The 19019-nt window shown below is 43.2% G+C and overlaps 1 protein-coding gene across 8 annotated transcripts in view; it reads left to right on the top strand.

The window, feature by feature from the left end:
• The window catches only part of NLGN4X (neuroligin 4 X-linked), a 301233-nt gene that overhangs the window by 64560 nt on the left and 217654 nt on the right, over nt 1-19019 (top strand). For 7 of the 8 annotated variants that reach the window (XM_059158040.1, XM_059158041.1, XM_059158039.1 and 4 more), the window contains one exon: nt 9228-10018. In XM_059158040.1, the coding sequence (XP_059014023.1) occupies nt 9547-10018 (472 nt within the window). In that variant the 5' untranslated portion in view covers nt 9228-9546. The remainder of the gene's footprint in view (nt 1-9227; nt 10019-19019) is intronic. The other variant, XM_059158046.1, reaches the window with a different exon arrangement.

Here is a 19019-nt window from a genome sequence, read left to right as displayed (position 1 = left end):
CCCAAATACAGGGTCTTTCCTACAAGATGAAGCAGCCTTCCCTAAGAGGTAAAGTAGGCAGAGGGAGTACAGGCTTCAGAGAGAAAAGAGGGCACTCCTGCTGAGGTTATGTAACATCGAAGTGGTTCTTGGGTCATGGGTGGTGTCTTGGGATACGTTCTGAAGACACCCTCCATTTTGGACAGCACACGGCTCATTAGGAGAGGCTGTGAACAGCAGTTTCGAAGCTATTTACTGAAGACCCGCAGAGACCTACTTCTCATTATCGCCCTAGATGGTTCTTGTGGTTGTCTCCCCCTCGGGAGCACACGCTTCTTGTGTACACTAACCTCAGAGGGTCCACGTGTTCAACCATCTGTCCGCAAACCCACCACAAGTGTTCCACCATCTGTCTGCAAACCCACCACACCTGAGGTTGCCGTTCCAAGTCACGCTGCGTTGTTAATAACTGTGCAGGTCTTACTCAAACTGATCGTTTTCTTTTGCAGGACAACTCGTTCAGCATCCTCTCTATCTTCAATATTGCCTTTTAGTGATTTAGATTTTGTCGTAACTATAAACGATGGGAAGACATAGCCTTTCGAGAGCTCATCAAGAGTGCCTGGCATCTGGGGTCCTTACTTTGCTTGCAGACGTGCAGACGAATTTAGTCTCCAAACTGGATCAAAACGCTATTTTTTTTTTTTTTAAAGTCAGTTCTCATTGAAATTGGCTGAAGCTGGTAAAGTGTCAAAGAGTCTGCCATGTTCTACTGATGTGTCAAAGAGGGAACTAAGTCTCCCTGTTTTCAAGATAAAATTCCTATGGGTAGAAACCACAGGAGCTAGAGCATGGGGCACAAAAGAGGTTTAGATCAGAAACATGAGTGGAGCTGGGGGTTGGCATACAGGTTTAAGGTGGTACCCACAGGAGGCGAGCTAAGGAGAACCTCGGGGAACCTGACCTTGCCAGTTCTTCTGCCCTTGTCTTATCTGACTTCCTTCTGCATCTTTCTCTTCCCTTTAATTTAATAACCTCTGCTGAGACCTTCTGTTTTCCCAGTGCAAATATTAATCATCTCAGGTCTTTGCCCTTAGATTGCTCATGGTCTAGCCATGAATGTAAACATTTAGGAAGTACCTATGACATCATGTGGGTGTTCCTTCTGGTATTATCTTTCCCACTCTCCATAAATCTTGGTAAGCTCGTATGCACATCCTTGAAGTTCAAACTCCTCCATTACCGTCTTGAAGAACCCAGCTCTCCCTACATACCTAAAGTTTTAAATGCATCTCTTAGACACTCCATCCCAGTTCTATCCTGCACGAACCCACAGTCCTGAAGGAGGAAATGGACCGTACATGTGCTTCATTGTAGGAATTTCAATACAGGCTTTATGTCATCAACTGGGATGTAGACCATGTTCAGATGGGACTTGGATGGGCCTCTATCAGAATGAGGTTCCAAGTGAAAGCACTGACTAGGACCTCAGAAAGCAATTCTGATTAGCAAGCATTTCTTAGAAGGATACTTTTGTTCTAAATTTACCTATGTATGTACATATTTACATATGTTTATATCTATATTTATATAAACTATAATTATGGGTATGTAGTCACACACACACATATGTTCCTACACACTTAGAGTAGTGTACCTACTAATGGCCCTGTGTCACATTCTGTACTGTGCCCATTTCATAGATAAGAAACTGGACACGAAGATGGTTCACACTCTCCTCGGTGGTTGCTGATGGAGTTGAAGACGGGGTTAATGGTAGGTGGCATGATTCTAGAGAAAACGTGTGTGACCAGCCCCAAATGGTCCCCTAGGTATTTAACACGTGGACAAATACGTGTTGTGATGCATCTCCTTGTGTATTTGAGTCTAATTCTTCTACCAGCTCTTGAGTCTTGTCTTTGGAAAGGGATAATCAACATTACATAGAACACGTTTTCTTGACTATCTACAACACAAAGACCATTGGACAAGGTGCCATGGGGACCTACAAAGAATGGAGAAGGAATAATTTCTGAACCTAAGGGGCTTAATATCTCAGTGGTTTAGTTTGGAGACACACACACATGCACAGGTGCGTATTCATATCACATTATCAGTTTCCATCAGTAGAGCTATATATGGTAGATCTTGTGTATATGGGATATATAGTGTTTCAGTATAATACATATTCCATGTCTATGTACATAAACAATGTCTAGTATATATATTATATATAGTTTAGGAACAAACTTATGAAATAACTCCATAGAATTAGACATGAGAGGAGGGGAGTAGATTATTTATACTGAACAAATAGGACCATAAATCCGTGTATTGGAAACAACGGCGTGTTCATCGTGACTCTTGATGAAAGAGTCACGTGAACGAAGTTGGTAATGTTTGTACCGCGCTGATCTACGTCTGACATATTGCAAAATGCATTTCTTCGCGGGGGGTGGGGGTGGGGGGGGATGGCTGCAAGCTGATTCCAACTGTTTCTGACACAATAGACCTTCTCTTGTTTTTCTGGCTCAATTATTTCCCTGATTCTCTGCACCATGTTCTGTTCCCACCGGCTTCCATATTTCACATACACTCCGTTTTGAGGATAATAGTATGTGGTTTCCGATAATCCTCAGGCTGAAGGCATCTTAAGAGCTGACTTGGTCTGAGCCCTCCCTGTGTAGGTCAGGGAGCGGAAGCCGTGGCCCCTACGTGATGGGCTAGGGGTGTCCTGGCTAATTAGTGACCAGGGCAGTGGGGCTCTTAGCTGACCTGACTCTCCATTTCAACGATGCCGCCAGGACCCTGATTTTTTTCATGGACTGTGTTAGCAGATGGCCTCTTCCCCCTTGGGCTCGTAACATAACTTTGAAGAAAACAGTCTCCATCTTTCCTTCAGGTTATAAATCTATTTCCATAGTGCATGGGAAGATGAAGTTACTGAGCCAAACCCACAGAGACATGCAACTCTTGATTAAAACTTGCATTGTTAAAGAATCAGACTCCTAAAATGTGCACTACATATAAACGTGGAAGTATACAAATTATATATATTTATGTAAAAACAAAAATTAAGCACACATACCTACTGCCGGACCACAAAGTAGAATGTTATCGATTATCTTTGCATATCTGTGTTGGTTGAGCCCCACTGTCTTGTGTCTCAGGCACAACAGCTATCCCAGAATTTGGCTTTAATGATGGCCTTGCACTTTTAATATTTTAGCACAACTATAGCCCTAAACAATCCCCCGTCTAGTTTTGTAAAAGCTATATAAATAAAACCACACCATATGTATTCTTCTGTGACTTGGTTTTTGTTTTTGCAATTTCTCCATCTTGATACATACTCTCTGTATTTTATTCATTTTTCACTACTGTATAGTATTCTGTTTTGGGGGGAGCCAACATTTATTAGTCCATTCTCCTGTTAATAGGCATCTGGGGTATCCAACTTTCTTTGTGTGGTGTGTGTGTGTGTGTGTGTGTGTGTGTGTGTGTGTGTGTGACTCTGGCTGTATGTGGACACCTTTGTGCATATCTGCAGACACAAATATTTAAGAAACTCTAGAGGCACCTGGGGTGGCTCAGCTGGTTGAGCACATGACCTGTGGTTTTGGCTCAGGTCATGATCTCAGGGTTGTGGGCTCAAGCTCTGCATTGGGCTGTGTACTCTGTGGGGTCTGCTGGAGAATCTCTCCCTCTGCCCCTTGCCCAACTCATGTTCTCTGTCTCAAATAAATGAATAAATAATTTTTTTTTTAAAGCAGCTCTTTAGGAGAGATGGAGAAGATATATACCAGGTAGTATGTATGTGAGACTGTATGTGTGTTTCTGTTTACTGGCACCAAAGTCTTCTCTATGTTCGAGTTCCTCATGGCACCCAGACTTGGTTTCCAGTGGAATGGCACTGATTTTCACCAGGATGCTATGACGATCTAGTTGGACCCCACATCTTTGCTCAACACTTGATACCATTTGTCTTCCAAATGTTTGCTAATCCTTTCTGATCTCTTCTGTATCTCGCCAAGAATGAATGAGGTAAAGCCTCCTGTCCTCTGAGACCCTTGGCCCATCTGAGGGTTTACCATATGGACTCATGGAAAAGAGCCACAGAGATGGTTTTTAATCTCACTTGCATAACTAAAAAAAAAAAAAAAATTAATGGTACTAGTTATTGAGATAGGGAACAAAATACGGAGACAATGTGAGTGAATCAAAAATGAGATTTTCAGCACACGTAAGCCACGTAAGTGATAATATTCAGGGGACCCAATGGTCTGACTGTGAGTGAATCAAAAATGAGATTTTCAGCACACGTAAGCCATGTAAGTGATAATATTCAGGAGGCCCAATGGTCTGACTTTGAAGATGAATGACTGAGTTTGGTGACAGACGTTCACATACACATTCTGGAGATGTTTGCAACTTACTTGATTTAGACCTGGAAATCCTATTTGGTAATAGTTGAATCAGACACAGAAAATGAGTTAATGGGTTGTTCATACATGCTGATCCCTGTGCTTTCTTTGAACTCACAGACGTGAGTGAGGAAGCAAGCAGCCCTGTTAGGGGTAGTTTCATGGAAATAGAAACTTGTCGCAGGGTGGGATCATGTCTCCTTCCCTCATGGTGTTCCCATAACATAGAACGGTGATATTTACGAAATACGTATTGACCTGCTTATAGGTTTTGTTCCTAGATGTGACCATGGTAAGTCCTCTTGTCCACATAGTTCTTCCAAAAATATCCATATCTTACTTCTAATCCTATATTCGGGCTACATACTATTGAGTGTCTCTCTATCCAGCCAGTTCTGACTGGACCCGATAGAAGCCATTCTCTCTTTGTCCTGGATTTAGTCTGGGTTGCACAGATCCTCTCGCTGTAAACTCTACGTCCTTCTACTGTGGCTCAGATGAGTTCCTGACCCGTTCAGCTTCAGCAGAAGAATGGAAGTTGGGTGGGCAGGTGAGGTCGTTGTTGCTCTGAGGCTCTTGTGGGGCATAAACCCACCTTGAAGAACCCATCTTGCCTCCTTGGCATCTTCATCTTCCTCTCTAATTACTTTATTTACATCTAAGCATCATGGCTCAACATGGCGGACTTGTATGGGATCTGATTTTCAGAACTGGAAGCAAGTGCAGGGCTCAATGGGCGACGAGCTGTAACATTTGACCAAAGATTATTGATAGAGTATAAACTTGCTCCCCTAGGAGAGAATATCAGAATATTAAATATATGCAAGTAATATGCGAATTGGCTGATGGCTAGCATTGAGTGACTCTTAGTAGGGACCAACAGGGGTGTGTGCGTGTGTACGTGCATGTGCACGTATGTGTGTGTAGGTGTGTGCCTGCATGTTGTGTAAGCCTATTCACACACTCACTGGGCTACCTCATGGGTGAGCTCTGTGTTCGAGGACAAAAGATGGACCACACCCCACTCAGAGACTGGAAAAATTTGGTGTGTTCCCCAAAAGCAAAAGGGAGGGACCCCGGTGATACCTAGAGGTTGCACACAGTTTCAGGACTGACTGTCTTAGGCTTTCGTAGTAAACAGCACAGGAGGTTTATTGTACAAGGTCATTAACTTGGACAAGGACCAGGGTCTGCTGTTCTTGTCTTGATGCTTCATGACGTCAGATGAAAGTGACTCTTCAAAGTGCCTCTTGGCATCAGATCTCTCTGTGACTCTCTGGCTTTCCATGTAGCTGAGAGCGGCACGGAGTAGGGCTGCTTCGAGCTCCTTCATTCTTGTTCCCTTTTTGGGGGGACTGGAGGTTGTGTTTTTGAAGATACATCCCCAAAGCACTCTGTCCTCTAACATATTTGTCACAGCCTGGAAAGGAAGCGCCTTGAGTGCCCAGAAGACGTGATTTTATTCCTTGTTGGTTCAAAATACCAAAATAAGTTTAGTCTGGGCTGTTCTTAATGAAACACATCTTTTAACGTGAAACCAGTCTCCGTTGGAGGGATGCACGCTTTGGGGAGAAATGCATGGCAACTTTTATTTTGAGCCATTTATATTCTGATACGCTTGCATGGTTTCTGCTTTGTCTTAATTACAATCTCAGGCAGAATGACTGCCCTGTAGAGAATCATCCTAAAATAACCAATCAAGTTATAAATCACTTCAAAAGGCCAGTCTGAAATATTCCTCTCCGTGCAACCTTGGCAGAGAAACCATGCTGGAAAGCCCTTCTTCATGTTATAATCATATATCTTCAATGAAAATATGATTTTCACTTTTTTTCCATTAAGTTCTTTTATTCAACTAATAATTAGACTTTTAATAATATTTAAATTTAATTTAATAATTTAAATATTAATATAATTTTAATATAAGTTTAACTTAATATAATTTAATATAATATAAATTAATATAATTCAATAAATAAATATAATTAAAAATAAATGAATATAATTTTAAATATTAATTTAATAATATTAAAATTCTAATAATTAGAATTTTTCTAACTTTAGAAAAAATAATTAGAATTTTTCTAATAATTAGAATTTTTCTAATTTTAGAAAAAATAATTAGAATTTTTCTAATAATTAGAATTCTAATAATTAGAATTTTTAAAAAATCCTTTACGACTTGTAATGCCAAGACTTTTAAAGTTGACAAATACTTGAACGTGTGACCCCCCCACACACATAACACATGCACACATACCGTAATCTTTCATTGTAAGCACAGATCCTTAATCAAATGCATGGCCACCAGATTCCATATTGGATGACTCAGACCTCTGTTTCTTCCTGTGGGAAGGACATTTAGTGGTCTACAGGGTCAGCAGGTTTGAGGTTCAGAAACCGTGGATTTCAGATTGTAATGACTTGTGCAAATCAGCCAAATTTCAAAAAAGCGAGGAAATGCGTAAGACAGCCCCCAAAGTATGCACATTATCTAGAAAGTGCTCACATCCCCAGGTGCCTACTCTTGGGTCCTGCTGGTCCATGTTCTCTTTCCAGCCCTCAGCACCCTCTTGGTGGGTGGGGGGTAGATTTGGGCAGTAGAAAGACTTGATCCTTGGACTCAGCCTAAAGTCTAGGCATGACCCGGCTTAGGCACCTGTCATGTGTCTATGGCTTGTGGATACTCTCATCCACGTTGACTTGGAGAAGAGTTGAGTGGGCAGAATTTCCCAGCAGAACTCAGTTTCTAAGTCCTGACATAAACCCGCCAACCAAGTCCCACATTTACCAAGCTCTGCCTTCCAGGGACGGTGTGCCGCCTTGTGCGGATCAGGAAAGGGAGGCTCAAATATTCTAAATTCTTTGTTCTGCACTTGCTCAGCCCCGTGACCCTGGGCTGACTTTGGAGCCTGTGCCTTTTGTCTCTGTAGGCAGGACTCTTTCAACGATGCCCCCATTAGGGTCCTACCATTTGTATTTATTGAGTGGGTGTTTTTCTCTGCCCTACACCTTTGCATAGTGCACACCCCAGGAAGAAACTATGATACACCATTTACCTGAATCACAGACAGCTTGGCTTACTTCCCTCAGCTCACAGATGTAGCATTTGGGGACCCGAGTCCATCAGAATCACAAATTCATGGCGTCTCCTTTTATCGCCCGGAAGGCTCCAGGAGGAACAGCGGATGCTGGTTCCAAAGCAGAAGGGCTTTCAGGAAAACAAAGGACTCCAAACATGTCATCACCTTCTTCTTGTTCTTGTCTGCCTCCTAATTATTCAGAAATTGGGTCACAGTGTGGCAGAAATCCAAGTGTTGTGCACGGCAGAATTCAAAGATAGAAGGGAACACATACAACCACCATTGGGTGAGATGCTTTTTTTTTTCACTGCCATTGGTAAAATCCAGACTCGGAGTGCATTTTCATTCAGCTCTGATGAACTTGGCCCAGGATGTCAGGGACTATGGAATTCCCCCCAGAGGTGGCAGAGCTCCATGACCCATCCAGCTCCATTTAAAAAAAAAAAAAAATTGAGCTTATTGACATATTACTCAATAAGGGCTCATTTATCCATTTAAATGCATAATTATACCCTAATCTAGAAACACTCAGAATCACCCACAACGTCTTTCCAAGCATGGTGGTCTGTTTTTGGAGTTGAGGAATGCTCTCTTTCAAGCTACACTGCTTGCTACACGTAATGTGATGTTTTGTATTGCTAATGGGTCATTTACCATACTCTCCCACTCAGGCACAACCTTCTTTACTGTCCTCAGAGGAATGAGTTCTCTAGGCACAATCCTAGGATCTACATTCTGACAAGTCTGGGAGATTACACTCAGTGGGAGGGTAGCTCCAATGTACCACTAGACTTTAAAATGAGCTGCGTGGGGCATCTGGGTGGTTCATTTGGTTGAGCGTCTGCCTTTAGCTTAGATCATGATCCCGGAGTCCTGGGATCGAGCCCCGCGTTGGGCTCTCTGCTCAATGGAGGACCTGATTCTCCTTCTGCTTTTATGCTCGCCCTCTCTCTCGAATAAATCAATAAAACCTTAAAAAAAATTTAAGTGGGCTACAAAAACAAGCAAACAAAAATAAATGAAATGGGCTGAGAGCTGAAAGGTTTACTGTAGATGGTTTAGGTGAAAATCAGGATGGTCATTTGGAAAAATTTACCTGGGAATGATGTTCTGGTGGGACGTATTACGTCTTGTGCAATCTTTGTCTTGTTCCGTTTTTATGAGGAGGGGGCACTTCAGGGTGATGATCTGTGTAGCCTAATGGTGTATGTCACAGAATACCCCAAAAGGATTAGAATCCAGAGCCAACACTCTCTTGCTCCCTTGCATATCTGACGATTATCTACACGTCATAAAGCCAGTTTGGTCCAGTCCCACATGGCTCTTCCTCTCCTACTGAACAATGTTGCTAGGCTCCATGCCTATATCCCCTTAGGGAGAAGTGGCAGTTTCCTTAGACACCTGAGAAACACTGTTTTGGGGCTAGTCTTTGCAAAGAGTGAAACTGGGAGCCATCACTACAGTCATCTGAACAACAGGCATAACCAATGGGGATCTGTTTGTTAACTCAACGGAGACTTGTTGAACATTTTCTAAACGTCATGCATCATTCCAGGTAATGGGGTGCCTGGTGAGAATGAAGGCAAGTCCTGTTCTGCTAGATTTTTCTCCGTGGAGACATGGGTGGACGGATTCATCCTGAATGAGAATTTCATTGAATGATGTTGGGCGCTGCACGGAAGAGATGTGGGTAGCATACCTTCCCTTGGCTTCATTATTCTCATCTGCTTTCTTTCCCCAGTAGGAGGACTGCTCTGCCTTGGAGTTTTCCTAAGGAATCCTTGTCCTTGGGACGTGTTGGATGGTCCCCGCATCTTCGAGCCTCACACTTGCTGGAATTCCCTCCCAGGATTAAGAGAGTGCTGCTCTCTCCCGCAATGGGCTCCTGAGAAAACAGCTGGGTGCGTCCTTAACCTCGGGCTCTGTCTATGACTCACCGCCGGGGCTCCTCTCCTGGGTCTTTTGCTCCCCAGAAAGCCCTCTCTGTCTGCAGGCTTGCTTCCCGGCTTTGCTTGCTTGGAATCGTGTCACACACAGCCCCGCGGATGTGGCAGTGAACAATGTCGAGACCCAAGGGACTGTTATGGGTGCCGCTGTTCTTCACGCCCGTCTGCGTCATGCTGAACTCCAATGTTCTCCTGTGGATAACGGCCCTTGTCATCCGCTTCACGCTCATTGACAGCCAAGCCCAGTACCCGGTCGTCAACACAAATTATGGCAAAATCCGGGGCCTAAGAACACCATTGCCCAATGAGATTCTGGGTCCAGTGGAACAGTACTTGGGGGTCCCCTATGCCTCGCCCCCTACTGGAGAGAGGCGATTTCAGCCCCCGGAGCCCCCTTCTTCATGGACTGGAGTTCGGAACGCCACCCAGTTCGCGGCTGTGTGCCCCCAGCATCTCGATGAGAGGTCCTTATTGCATGATATGCTGCCCATCTGGTTTACTGCAAATCTGGATACTTTAATGACCTATGTGCAAGATCAGAATGAAGACTGCCTTTACTTAAACATCTACGTGCCCACGGAAGATGGTAAGTACATCCTTCAAACACTTGGAGGTCAGTTCGGCCAGCAGGCTTTTAGAATGTCTTGTGTGGGATTCATCTTCTATAACCTGGTTGTTCTTTCTTCGTATTCTGAATGCCGCTGTTGCCCTAACGTATAAATTATGACACTCGTATTTATTGGGCATCTAGGAAATGGACAGTGCTATAGTTAATGACTTAATTACTATCATGCCTTGCCTTTTCAGCGTGTTACAGTGTTTCGTTCTAGTTGATCACCCGTGTCTGCATAAAGGGTTACATCGTCTATAAAGAAAGATGAAATCTACAGAAAAATCTAGAGAAAACAATAGAATTAAGAACATTGTTATGCCCAAGTTAGCAAACTGAAGGTTATGAAACAGGTTTTTTTGTTTTTGCTTTAACGACTTAAGATTTTAGCTTGCTTCCTTCCTTCTCTCTTTTCCTTCCTTCCTTGCTTCCTTCTCCCTGTCTTTCCCTCCCTCCTTCCTTTGAGTCTTCAAAGGAAAACCACTCATTGTCTTAACTACAAAGGCAAGGCACATTTCATAAAACGGATGGCTTTCTTTGTGTAGAATCTGTGTTATTAACATCAATGTGCACCTTGTTTCCTTCCAATATTCACAGCGATCCGTGGCAAACGGGTGTCCTTAGATGATTCTGGCTATATTTGGAAATTATGTGCTTGCTTGAACAAAATGGCTCCTTTGTTTTCAATAACATAGCAGTGAAAATTTGTAAAAAACAAACAAACAAAACAATGATGTCTGACTTATCAATTTCATGCAACGGTGGTAACATTCAATAATCTCTTCTGTGTAGGTTTCGAATTAAAAACATTTTTTAGAAAGGCTAACCAGACTAAAGTTGTACTGTAATGTAAACACATTTCTCATTTACCATTTGCACATGCTATTTTTAGGCAAGGAGAGAGAGAAGCCTAGAAAGTAAATCTTCCTGGAATTAAAAGCAGGGATTTACAGGAATCATGGAACTCATCTACTGTAGAAACTGCACTGTGTCCTTTGTCACTTCTAGGGGAGAAATTAAATTTTTCTTTTCCTTGAGTCCTTGGAGAATGATTTTCCATTAGGATTTGGCTGGAGGTCTTAAAGAAGGGATTGCATGTCCCACGATCTCCCCGAGTTGCAATGGTGCCACCATATTGTATTTTCCTGCACGTAAATGGTCCAAGGTAGCTGGTAGAGGGTGTCTTGAAACACGAGGCCAGGGCTGAGTTACTGGGATCTCAGAGGATGCACGGAGAAAGAAATGGGAAGCTGGGGCTTTATAACGTGAGTAATCTCTGGTGGGGGGTGGCCCTCGTCGTGATGCTAAGAGATCACCCCATTTACCTTGTAGGTCTAGGTCTGAATGCAATGTTCAGCAGTTAGAGGGACCCACGGATGCCCTCTTGACACACCGGCGGTGAGGCACATTGGTGGTTGCCTCGTGCACAAATGTGGACAAGGCTCAGTGCGCCCAAACCCAGGGAGACGTGTCTCTGCAGAAGGCATCTGGGTTTTGGTCTTTCTCATCATCAACCCCAGTGTCTAGGAGCCGCCGATGGGACATGCTCCCCTTGCGGCTCCCCAGGTGCTCCACAGCATGCTTCTCCACAGAGGCTGGGCAGACGGAGACCACCTTCAGGGAAAAAACTCAATAGCCTCCCTGATTACAGAACCAGTATGGGTAGGCAAGCCTGTGGCTCCAAACCATAAACAACGTGGCCATTTCCTTGTGGTTCTGTCTTAAGTAGGAATTTGAGAACATAAAGAGAGGGAAAGGGTGATCCCATGGAAAACCCATGGAGTGTTAAGAAAAAAACCCCGGGACCACCTGTTTACATTTTCGGGTTTTTCAGAGCGTCTTTGCCTACAGTGTCTCGCACGATCGTGACAAGAGAATCAGAAACCCAGGTAGAGTCTGTTTTCCTATAAGTCGGCGTTTTGCTGGTGAGTCAAGGTACGTGCCTCGTGTTTGTACAAACAACACATCACAGCCTGTTGTTATGAGTTTTCTGGTTTCTTTTCATCCCTTTTTTTTCTTTTTTTAAACATTTGCATCCATTTGAGAATCAATATGGAGCTTTAGGTATTTAATTATTGGGAAAAATTATTGGTTAATCACTTACTGAATAAAACTCCTCATCCTTCATAACCCATTGAAATCACGGCGTCATGCTGATTTCTCCAAAGACCTCCCTTTGTGGGCTGTCTTAATTCCTATCAGTGCATTTACTTAACAGTGTAGACCACCGTGTTTCAGATTTGCCAAGAACAGTGCCAAGTATCTACTATGTGCCAGGCATGGTGTAGACATTCACGAGGGCAGCAGACACAAGCATTCCTCATTCGGGGAGACAGACACTTGGAGGCAGCATATGCACTGCTCCAAGGGGTGTCCAGCTTGATTCCTGGAACCGGTCACACTGTGATCTTCCGTGGCAAAGGGGGAATGAATTTAGTTTGCTGCTGGAATTGTATTTGCTCATGAGTTGACTTGACCGTCAAGGGGGTGGGTGTTGGATTAGCCAGGTGGGCCCAGTATTTAAGAACAAAGACCTTGGATTGTGGAACAGGGAGACCCACAACACCAGAGCTAGTGTGCCAACGATGTTATAAAGACACAACAAACCTTCTGGACTTTGAGGATGGCATTGGGCCAAGAGGCAAGGACTGTGGGCAGCTTCTAGAAGCTAGAGAAGACCAGGAAATGGATTCTCCATGGGGGCCCCAGAAAGCTGCCCCATCACGCCTGCCATCTTGATTTTAGCCCTGTGCAACTCTGACTTACAAAACTGTAAGATAATACCCGTTGGCTGCTGTCGGACGCCCCCAACGTTTGTGGCAGTGTGTTACACACCTATTTAAAAGGCACAGTCAAGTCTCTACCCTAATTGAAACCAAAGTCATCGCTGAAAAACTGTTTTATGGTGAGCCTTTGGAACCCAAACCCATTCTGACACTCTTCTTTGCTTCTCTTTCAAGCTCAAGAGTTACTGACAGAAAAACCCTCTTTTCTTAATGCCTGTTCTTTAAAACAGCAGCTTTCCTGCACGGGTGCCAGGAAGACAATATGGGTTCCAGTCTGTGAGGTGACACTTTGCAGATTTGAGACCTTAAAACTATAGCGCATACACCCAACATTTTTCCCCACTGGGTTATCACAGTGTTAGGGCAAATCCTACTAAATATGGTAATGTTTACATAGGGATGTGCTAAAGGGACACATAAATTTAACCAGGCACCTAAAAGAAATTTCCAGAACCAATGTCCATGAATGACCTACAGCAAAGCGTCCATGCCATCCTCTTAGATCCATTAAATGTCACTCAAAATGGCAATTGTATCTCTAAATGGCTTCTTGTCCTACCTGCTCCTATGCTAGCAAAATATTTTGGGTTCCCCCATCTTCCTCTCTAGACCTCAAGATCTGATGTATTCTGGCCAGAGTGATGCTTCTTGTTTTCTTTGATTCTTCAAGCTCTTTAACATAAAGTTGGTTCCCTCCTCGCTGCTCCTCTAGAGCTTAGAGGAACAGCTCTAAAACCATGCCTGCTTGGTTTAAAAATGCTATCTTGTCCCCTCAGCAGCTGTGGGACTGCAGGTTGGTCACTTGGCTTGTAGGTCACCCCCCTCCCTTTACCTTGTGTGTCTGAGATGTGCTGGGAGGAAGGTTAAGTCATTAATCCATATAAAGTGATTTACCCCCGTATCCTGCCCACGTAACCTCTCTATAGTCCGATGTTTGCGGAATGTAATCAGTTGTCAGAAAGGGAACCAGAATGTATCAGCAAAATTGCTTGTGCGTATGGGGTCTCATATAAGCATTAATCCAATGCATAGTACATGTTTCTTCTCTATAACATAATTATTTACTGTAATCGTGGAGGATTCAGCTTAAGGAACGGGAACAAGAGACCATCATTTCTGACAGGACTGAGTGTGGTTTTAATAAAAGAGAATTTAGAGGGAATACAGTTTTTTGTTGTTGTTGTTGTTTTGTTTTTTTCCCTAAGAGCAGAGAGTTATTCTGCTCTGTTTTATTCCTAAGCTTTGGTGCTCGCTTCGGCAGCACATATAATATTCCTAAGCTTTGTCGTTTTCAGCCACAGTTGTGAAATGAATTTCAGCATCCTATGTGAGCTACAGAAATTAATCATCAAGAAAGCTTTAAAATTCATTTCTTAGAAGAGTGTCTTAGAACATCCAAAGACAATAGTGTTCTCTCTCTCTCTCTCTATTTTTTTTTTTTTTTTGGGTTACGTGAGATAAAGGAGAAATTAATTTCCTTTCTCTTCTCATCAAGTCCCAGATAGTCCAATTGTATGCAGACAGTGGCAGAATCCAGCCGACAAAGGGAAATCTAAGTGAGTTACCACAGCGAGACAGACATTTGAACCAATCCACATCAGCAGGCAACCGACGGGAAGACAGTTCGGTGATTGCCATTTTCATGTGTCACCTGGATGTTTGACGTTGTGTAGACGTTGCTTGTAAGGGAAGAGAATTATGGAAGACGATTAAACAAATATCTGCCCGACAGGGGTTCATTGAAAGGAATTTAGCATTTTGTGATGACGGTTTGACTGGAGTACGTTTCTGATCACAGGCGTCTCTCCCCCAGCTCGAAAGTTTTCACCCATTTGAATGTAGAATCATACCCTTATGGAGTGTTGAGCAATCATGTATGTGAAGAATACTACCCAAATGCTATTTGGGTAGTCCGAATTATACATGTTTGGAAAATAGAGCCAAATCTTTTCCTAAGAAGAGACCGGTCCCTTACTTCCCATCAGATGAACTCTAACTCCATCCCAGTTGCAATTTAAATGTTTCTCACCATTAGGACAAGTCTCAATTACGTACAATGTGTCAAAAATCCAACTTGCCATATGGTGTGTACCATAAACAATGTTGCAAAAAACGCATTTAAGATGAAAACTGGGCACGGGACTGCTCTGCTCGAATCTGTCCTGCTCTGCTCGAATCTGTCCCTTCGCAGCAATTGGCTGATGATTTTCTTGCACAGCCTTGCCTCCGGGACACCGAATAACTTTATTTGTTGCTGACTGATACCACTAGTTCGGACACGGTCATTTATTTTCTGTGCCATCTTGGCTGAGATGGTCACCCTTCTCGATATTTAGTGACCTCGGTTATTAGTGATAATAACACTCCTGATGTACCTCCTCTGAATGTTGTTTGGGGTTATACCAATTTTGGAGGAAGCCACTGCATCATTATAAATTGTGATGAACAATATTAATTATAGAAATGATGATGAAATGGAAAAGGTCCATACATTGCCCATTTAATTTCATGTGAATTTAATATCAATCTCCTTATATGATCGTTCACCGGAAGATTCTGTCTTTCGGGTGCGCTGGTTGGGAGTAGGTCTCTGCCTTCCTCCTGCGTGTGTTTTGGTTCTATGCCACGTTGCATTTGTGGGGTTTGTTCTATGTTCGTCCTTTGTCTATAAGAACTGTTGTCCTTCGTGTGTCAATGTCGAAAGTACAGTAAACATGGACAGAAGGAGAGACTTCCTTAGCTTTGGATTCAAGGGCCACGGAGGATGTGTGAGATGCCAAACAGTGACCCTTTGTACATGAATCCGACCTACAGATCCCACACAGAACCTGCAGGCGACCATGCAGGAAGAGTCTGAGCGATCTCATCCCCTACTAATACTTGTTAAGATAAAGGGAGATGAGGAGTCTCTATTTTATTAATTCCATCAAATATTCTGCATGTCGGTTCAGAGAAATAGGTTTCTGCAAACTGGAAGCAGTTCTTTTTTTTTTTTTTTTAATGGAAAACGATGCCTATTAGATTGCATATGTGTACTTTGGATATTGCAAGTGAAGGTATATGGGGTGTGTGTGTGTGTGTGTGTGTGTGTGTGTAAGGTGTTCGAGGAAAGTCAGCAAGAGATAGCCACAGTTCAATTAAGAACAAATGTGTTATGAGTTTTGAAAAAGTAAACTTGAAAACGGGAACTACTGGACTGTTCTGTCTTCGCTGAAATCCCAAGTCCTCTGATGTCCCACTCAGCAGAACCTCCTCTTGTCTGATGGGAATGTGGTCCTGAACACAATATTCCAGTCTGCCCTGGAGGTGTTCCGATCAAAAAGGGAAGGAACACGTGAAGTTTTGACTCTTCTCAAGCAAGGGAGATTTCGTGGTGTGTTTCCTCAAGATAAGAAAATGTTCATTAACCCTCTTTCTTCCTAAAATTGATGCCTTCAGTTACATTCTGCTCCTATCCCATTTGAGACCTACTCATCTCTCGATCCACTCATCCAGTGTTCCCGTCACATCCCATCCACGTTCTACGCGTTCACGGACTTTCGTCCTACCTCAAGCCACGTCACCTCCAGATCTCATCTCCATGCTCCGGTTCTTTGTCTTCTCTTCCGTCTTTCACTCCGGACTCTCCTGAGAGCCCTTTTATCTCACTCCCTTAAACATTATTGATTTGAAGAAAAGAAAAAAGTTAAAATCATTGATTTGAAAAATGACTCTCTGCCCTTCCCGTACACAAGGCATCGAACCGGTCCAAGTAATGATACAAGGAAATACAACCTCTTTGCTTGGAAAATGATTAAGCCCCGACAAAACTCAAGGTTCACAAAGGGATCTGTGAGTTCAAGTTATTATTATTATTATTATTATTATTATTATTATTATTTTTAAAGGACAGGTAATCTGTACCTAGATACTTTCCATTGAGGACCCACAATGGAAATTTTTCCACCAATCCAGACACGAATACAGAAGGCATACCCACATACGTTGTGTGCAACAAGATGGTTTCTGACTCCCCCCAAAGTAATCTCATTGTTCATTGCTTTTCTAGATGGGCCAAGACATAAAAAGTGCAAAAATGGGAAGGAGGGAGAGATTAAAAACCTAACAAAACCATAGAAAGGTACATTGATCATATAATCTAACTTTGAACATTGAACACACGCACCTGGGTGTTGTTGTTGTTGTTGTTGTTGTTTTTAATTTTTTAAATTTCTTTTCACTGTTCTAAGATTCATTGTTTATGCACCACACCCAGCACTCCATGAAGTACGTGCCCTCCATAATACCCACCACTAGGTTCACTCAACTTCCCACCCCCTGCCCCTTCAAAACCCTCAGATTATTTCTCAGAGTCCACAGTCTCTCATGGTTCACTTCCCCTTCCTATTTCCCTCAACTCCCTTCTCCTCTCTAACTCCCCATGACCTCCATGTTATTCCTTCTGTTCCACACATAAGTGAAACCATATGATAATTGACTCTCTCTGCTTGACTGATTTCACTCAGCATAATCTCTTCCAGTCCCGTCCATGTTGCTACAAAAGTTGGGGATTCATCCTTTCTGATGGAGGCATCATACTCCATATGTGGACCACATATGGACTCCATATATGGACCACATCTTCCTTATCCATTCGTCCGTTGAAGGGCATCTTGGTACTTTCCACAGTTTGGCGACTGTGGCCATTGCTGCTATGAACATTGGGGTACAGATGGCCCTTCTTTTCACTGCATCTGGATCTTTGGGGTCAATACCCAGTATACACCTGTGTGTTTTTGCTTGGTTACATTTTTGACATTGTGGGATTCATAACCGGAATTCTAATGCAAGATTTTTCTTCTCAGCAGACTGTGCAGTGAGATTAAATCCAAAGAACGTAAGGTTCTGTTCTGATCGAATACTTTTATCCCCAGAAATTTAAGGGAAAAAAAAAAAGATCTTTTATTAAAAGCTTTCTGTTTTTCTCCCAGCTTTTTAACTACTGATAAATGTTCATCACTCTGTTTTGTCGTTTATCCAGATAATACGCAACAAAGTTATATTAATTTTGTCTATTTAAAAAGACTTTAGATTCAAAAGCAGCAGCAGAGCATAGAGAGAGAACAGCATCTTCCCCGAGAAAATTTAAATGTTTAAAATATATCAACATAGGCAGGATCTGAGCATGGAGCCTGAGCAGGGCTCAATCCTAGGAGCCCCGGACCATGAGCTGAGCCAAAATCAGACACCTAACCCACTGAACCAACCAGCTAACCACATCCTTTTTTATTTTTTTCCTAAAAGAAAGGGATTTTTGGCATGTTGACTATCACTGTCAGAGTTCTTCTGTAGTCAGTGATGGAAGTGAGCAGGATGTCCATCCCAGGATGATAAAGACCTCCACGAGGGGGGATCTGAAGGGCTCATTCCATCCCCAGTCCTCTGCAACTTGGAACGGCCCTGTCCATGACACTCTGAAGCCCTACACAGAGATGGTGCATCCTTCTGCGTGTTCGTAGGGTTCTAATGCAAATGTTATTTTACAAGTCTATACCTCCAGCAGGCTGCAATCATTTATACTTCCTACAAGTATTGCCAGGCATCTTCTGTGCTCTGGACGTTGCCTCTTGGCCTTTATCTACATCCAGCAGAGAGAGAGACAGACCAGAAACCATAGCCAAGCTGCCAGGGACCACCCCAAGACCCCAGATACATTCCCAGTGCCTCCCTGCACCAAACCATCTTCAAAGTGGCATTGGTAGGAGCAACGCTGAAACTCACAAAGCAAGACGATCACCAGCAAAACAAAGTCCCCGCTGTCATTGGTCTGGTAACGAGAGACAAGCAGTACATGCATCACAAAGATGCAGACGCCCAGTAGACTAGGGGACATCAGAGAATGATGGGAGGGATGCCTTGTGTGTCGGCCGGGATGCACAGCACAGATAAATGAATGCGAAGCCATGGGTTTGAACCTGGCCCAGAAGGATGTTGGCGGTTCTAGGAGAGAGCTCACTTCATTGTTCCAGAGGGTTGCTGACATCTACGCAGGAAAGCGCTACCAACAGATCCGCAGAAATTTGAAAGACTGCTTTTTCTCATTCTGTTGCTTGCCAAATCTTTGAAGATAAGCCCTTTCAGTGGCATCTTCTGCAAACCTCCTCTGCATGTTTCACTTCCTCCTGCAAGTGGCTTTGAGACCCTCCCGTTCT

Source organism: Mustela lutreola, chromosome X (assembly GCF_030435805.1).
Source record: "Mustela lutreola isolate mMusLut2 chromosome X, mMusLut2.pri, whole genome shotgun sequence".
NCBI lineage: Eukaryota > Metazoa > Chordata > Mammalia > Carnivora > Mustelidae > Mustela > Mustela lutreola.
Note: the sequence above shows the minus strand (reverse complement) of the source record. Positions and strands in the feature narration are given on the sequence as shown.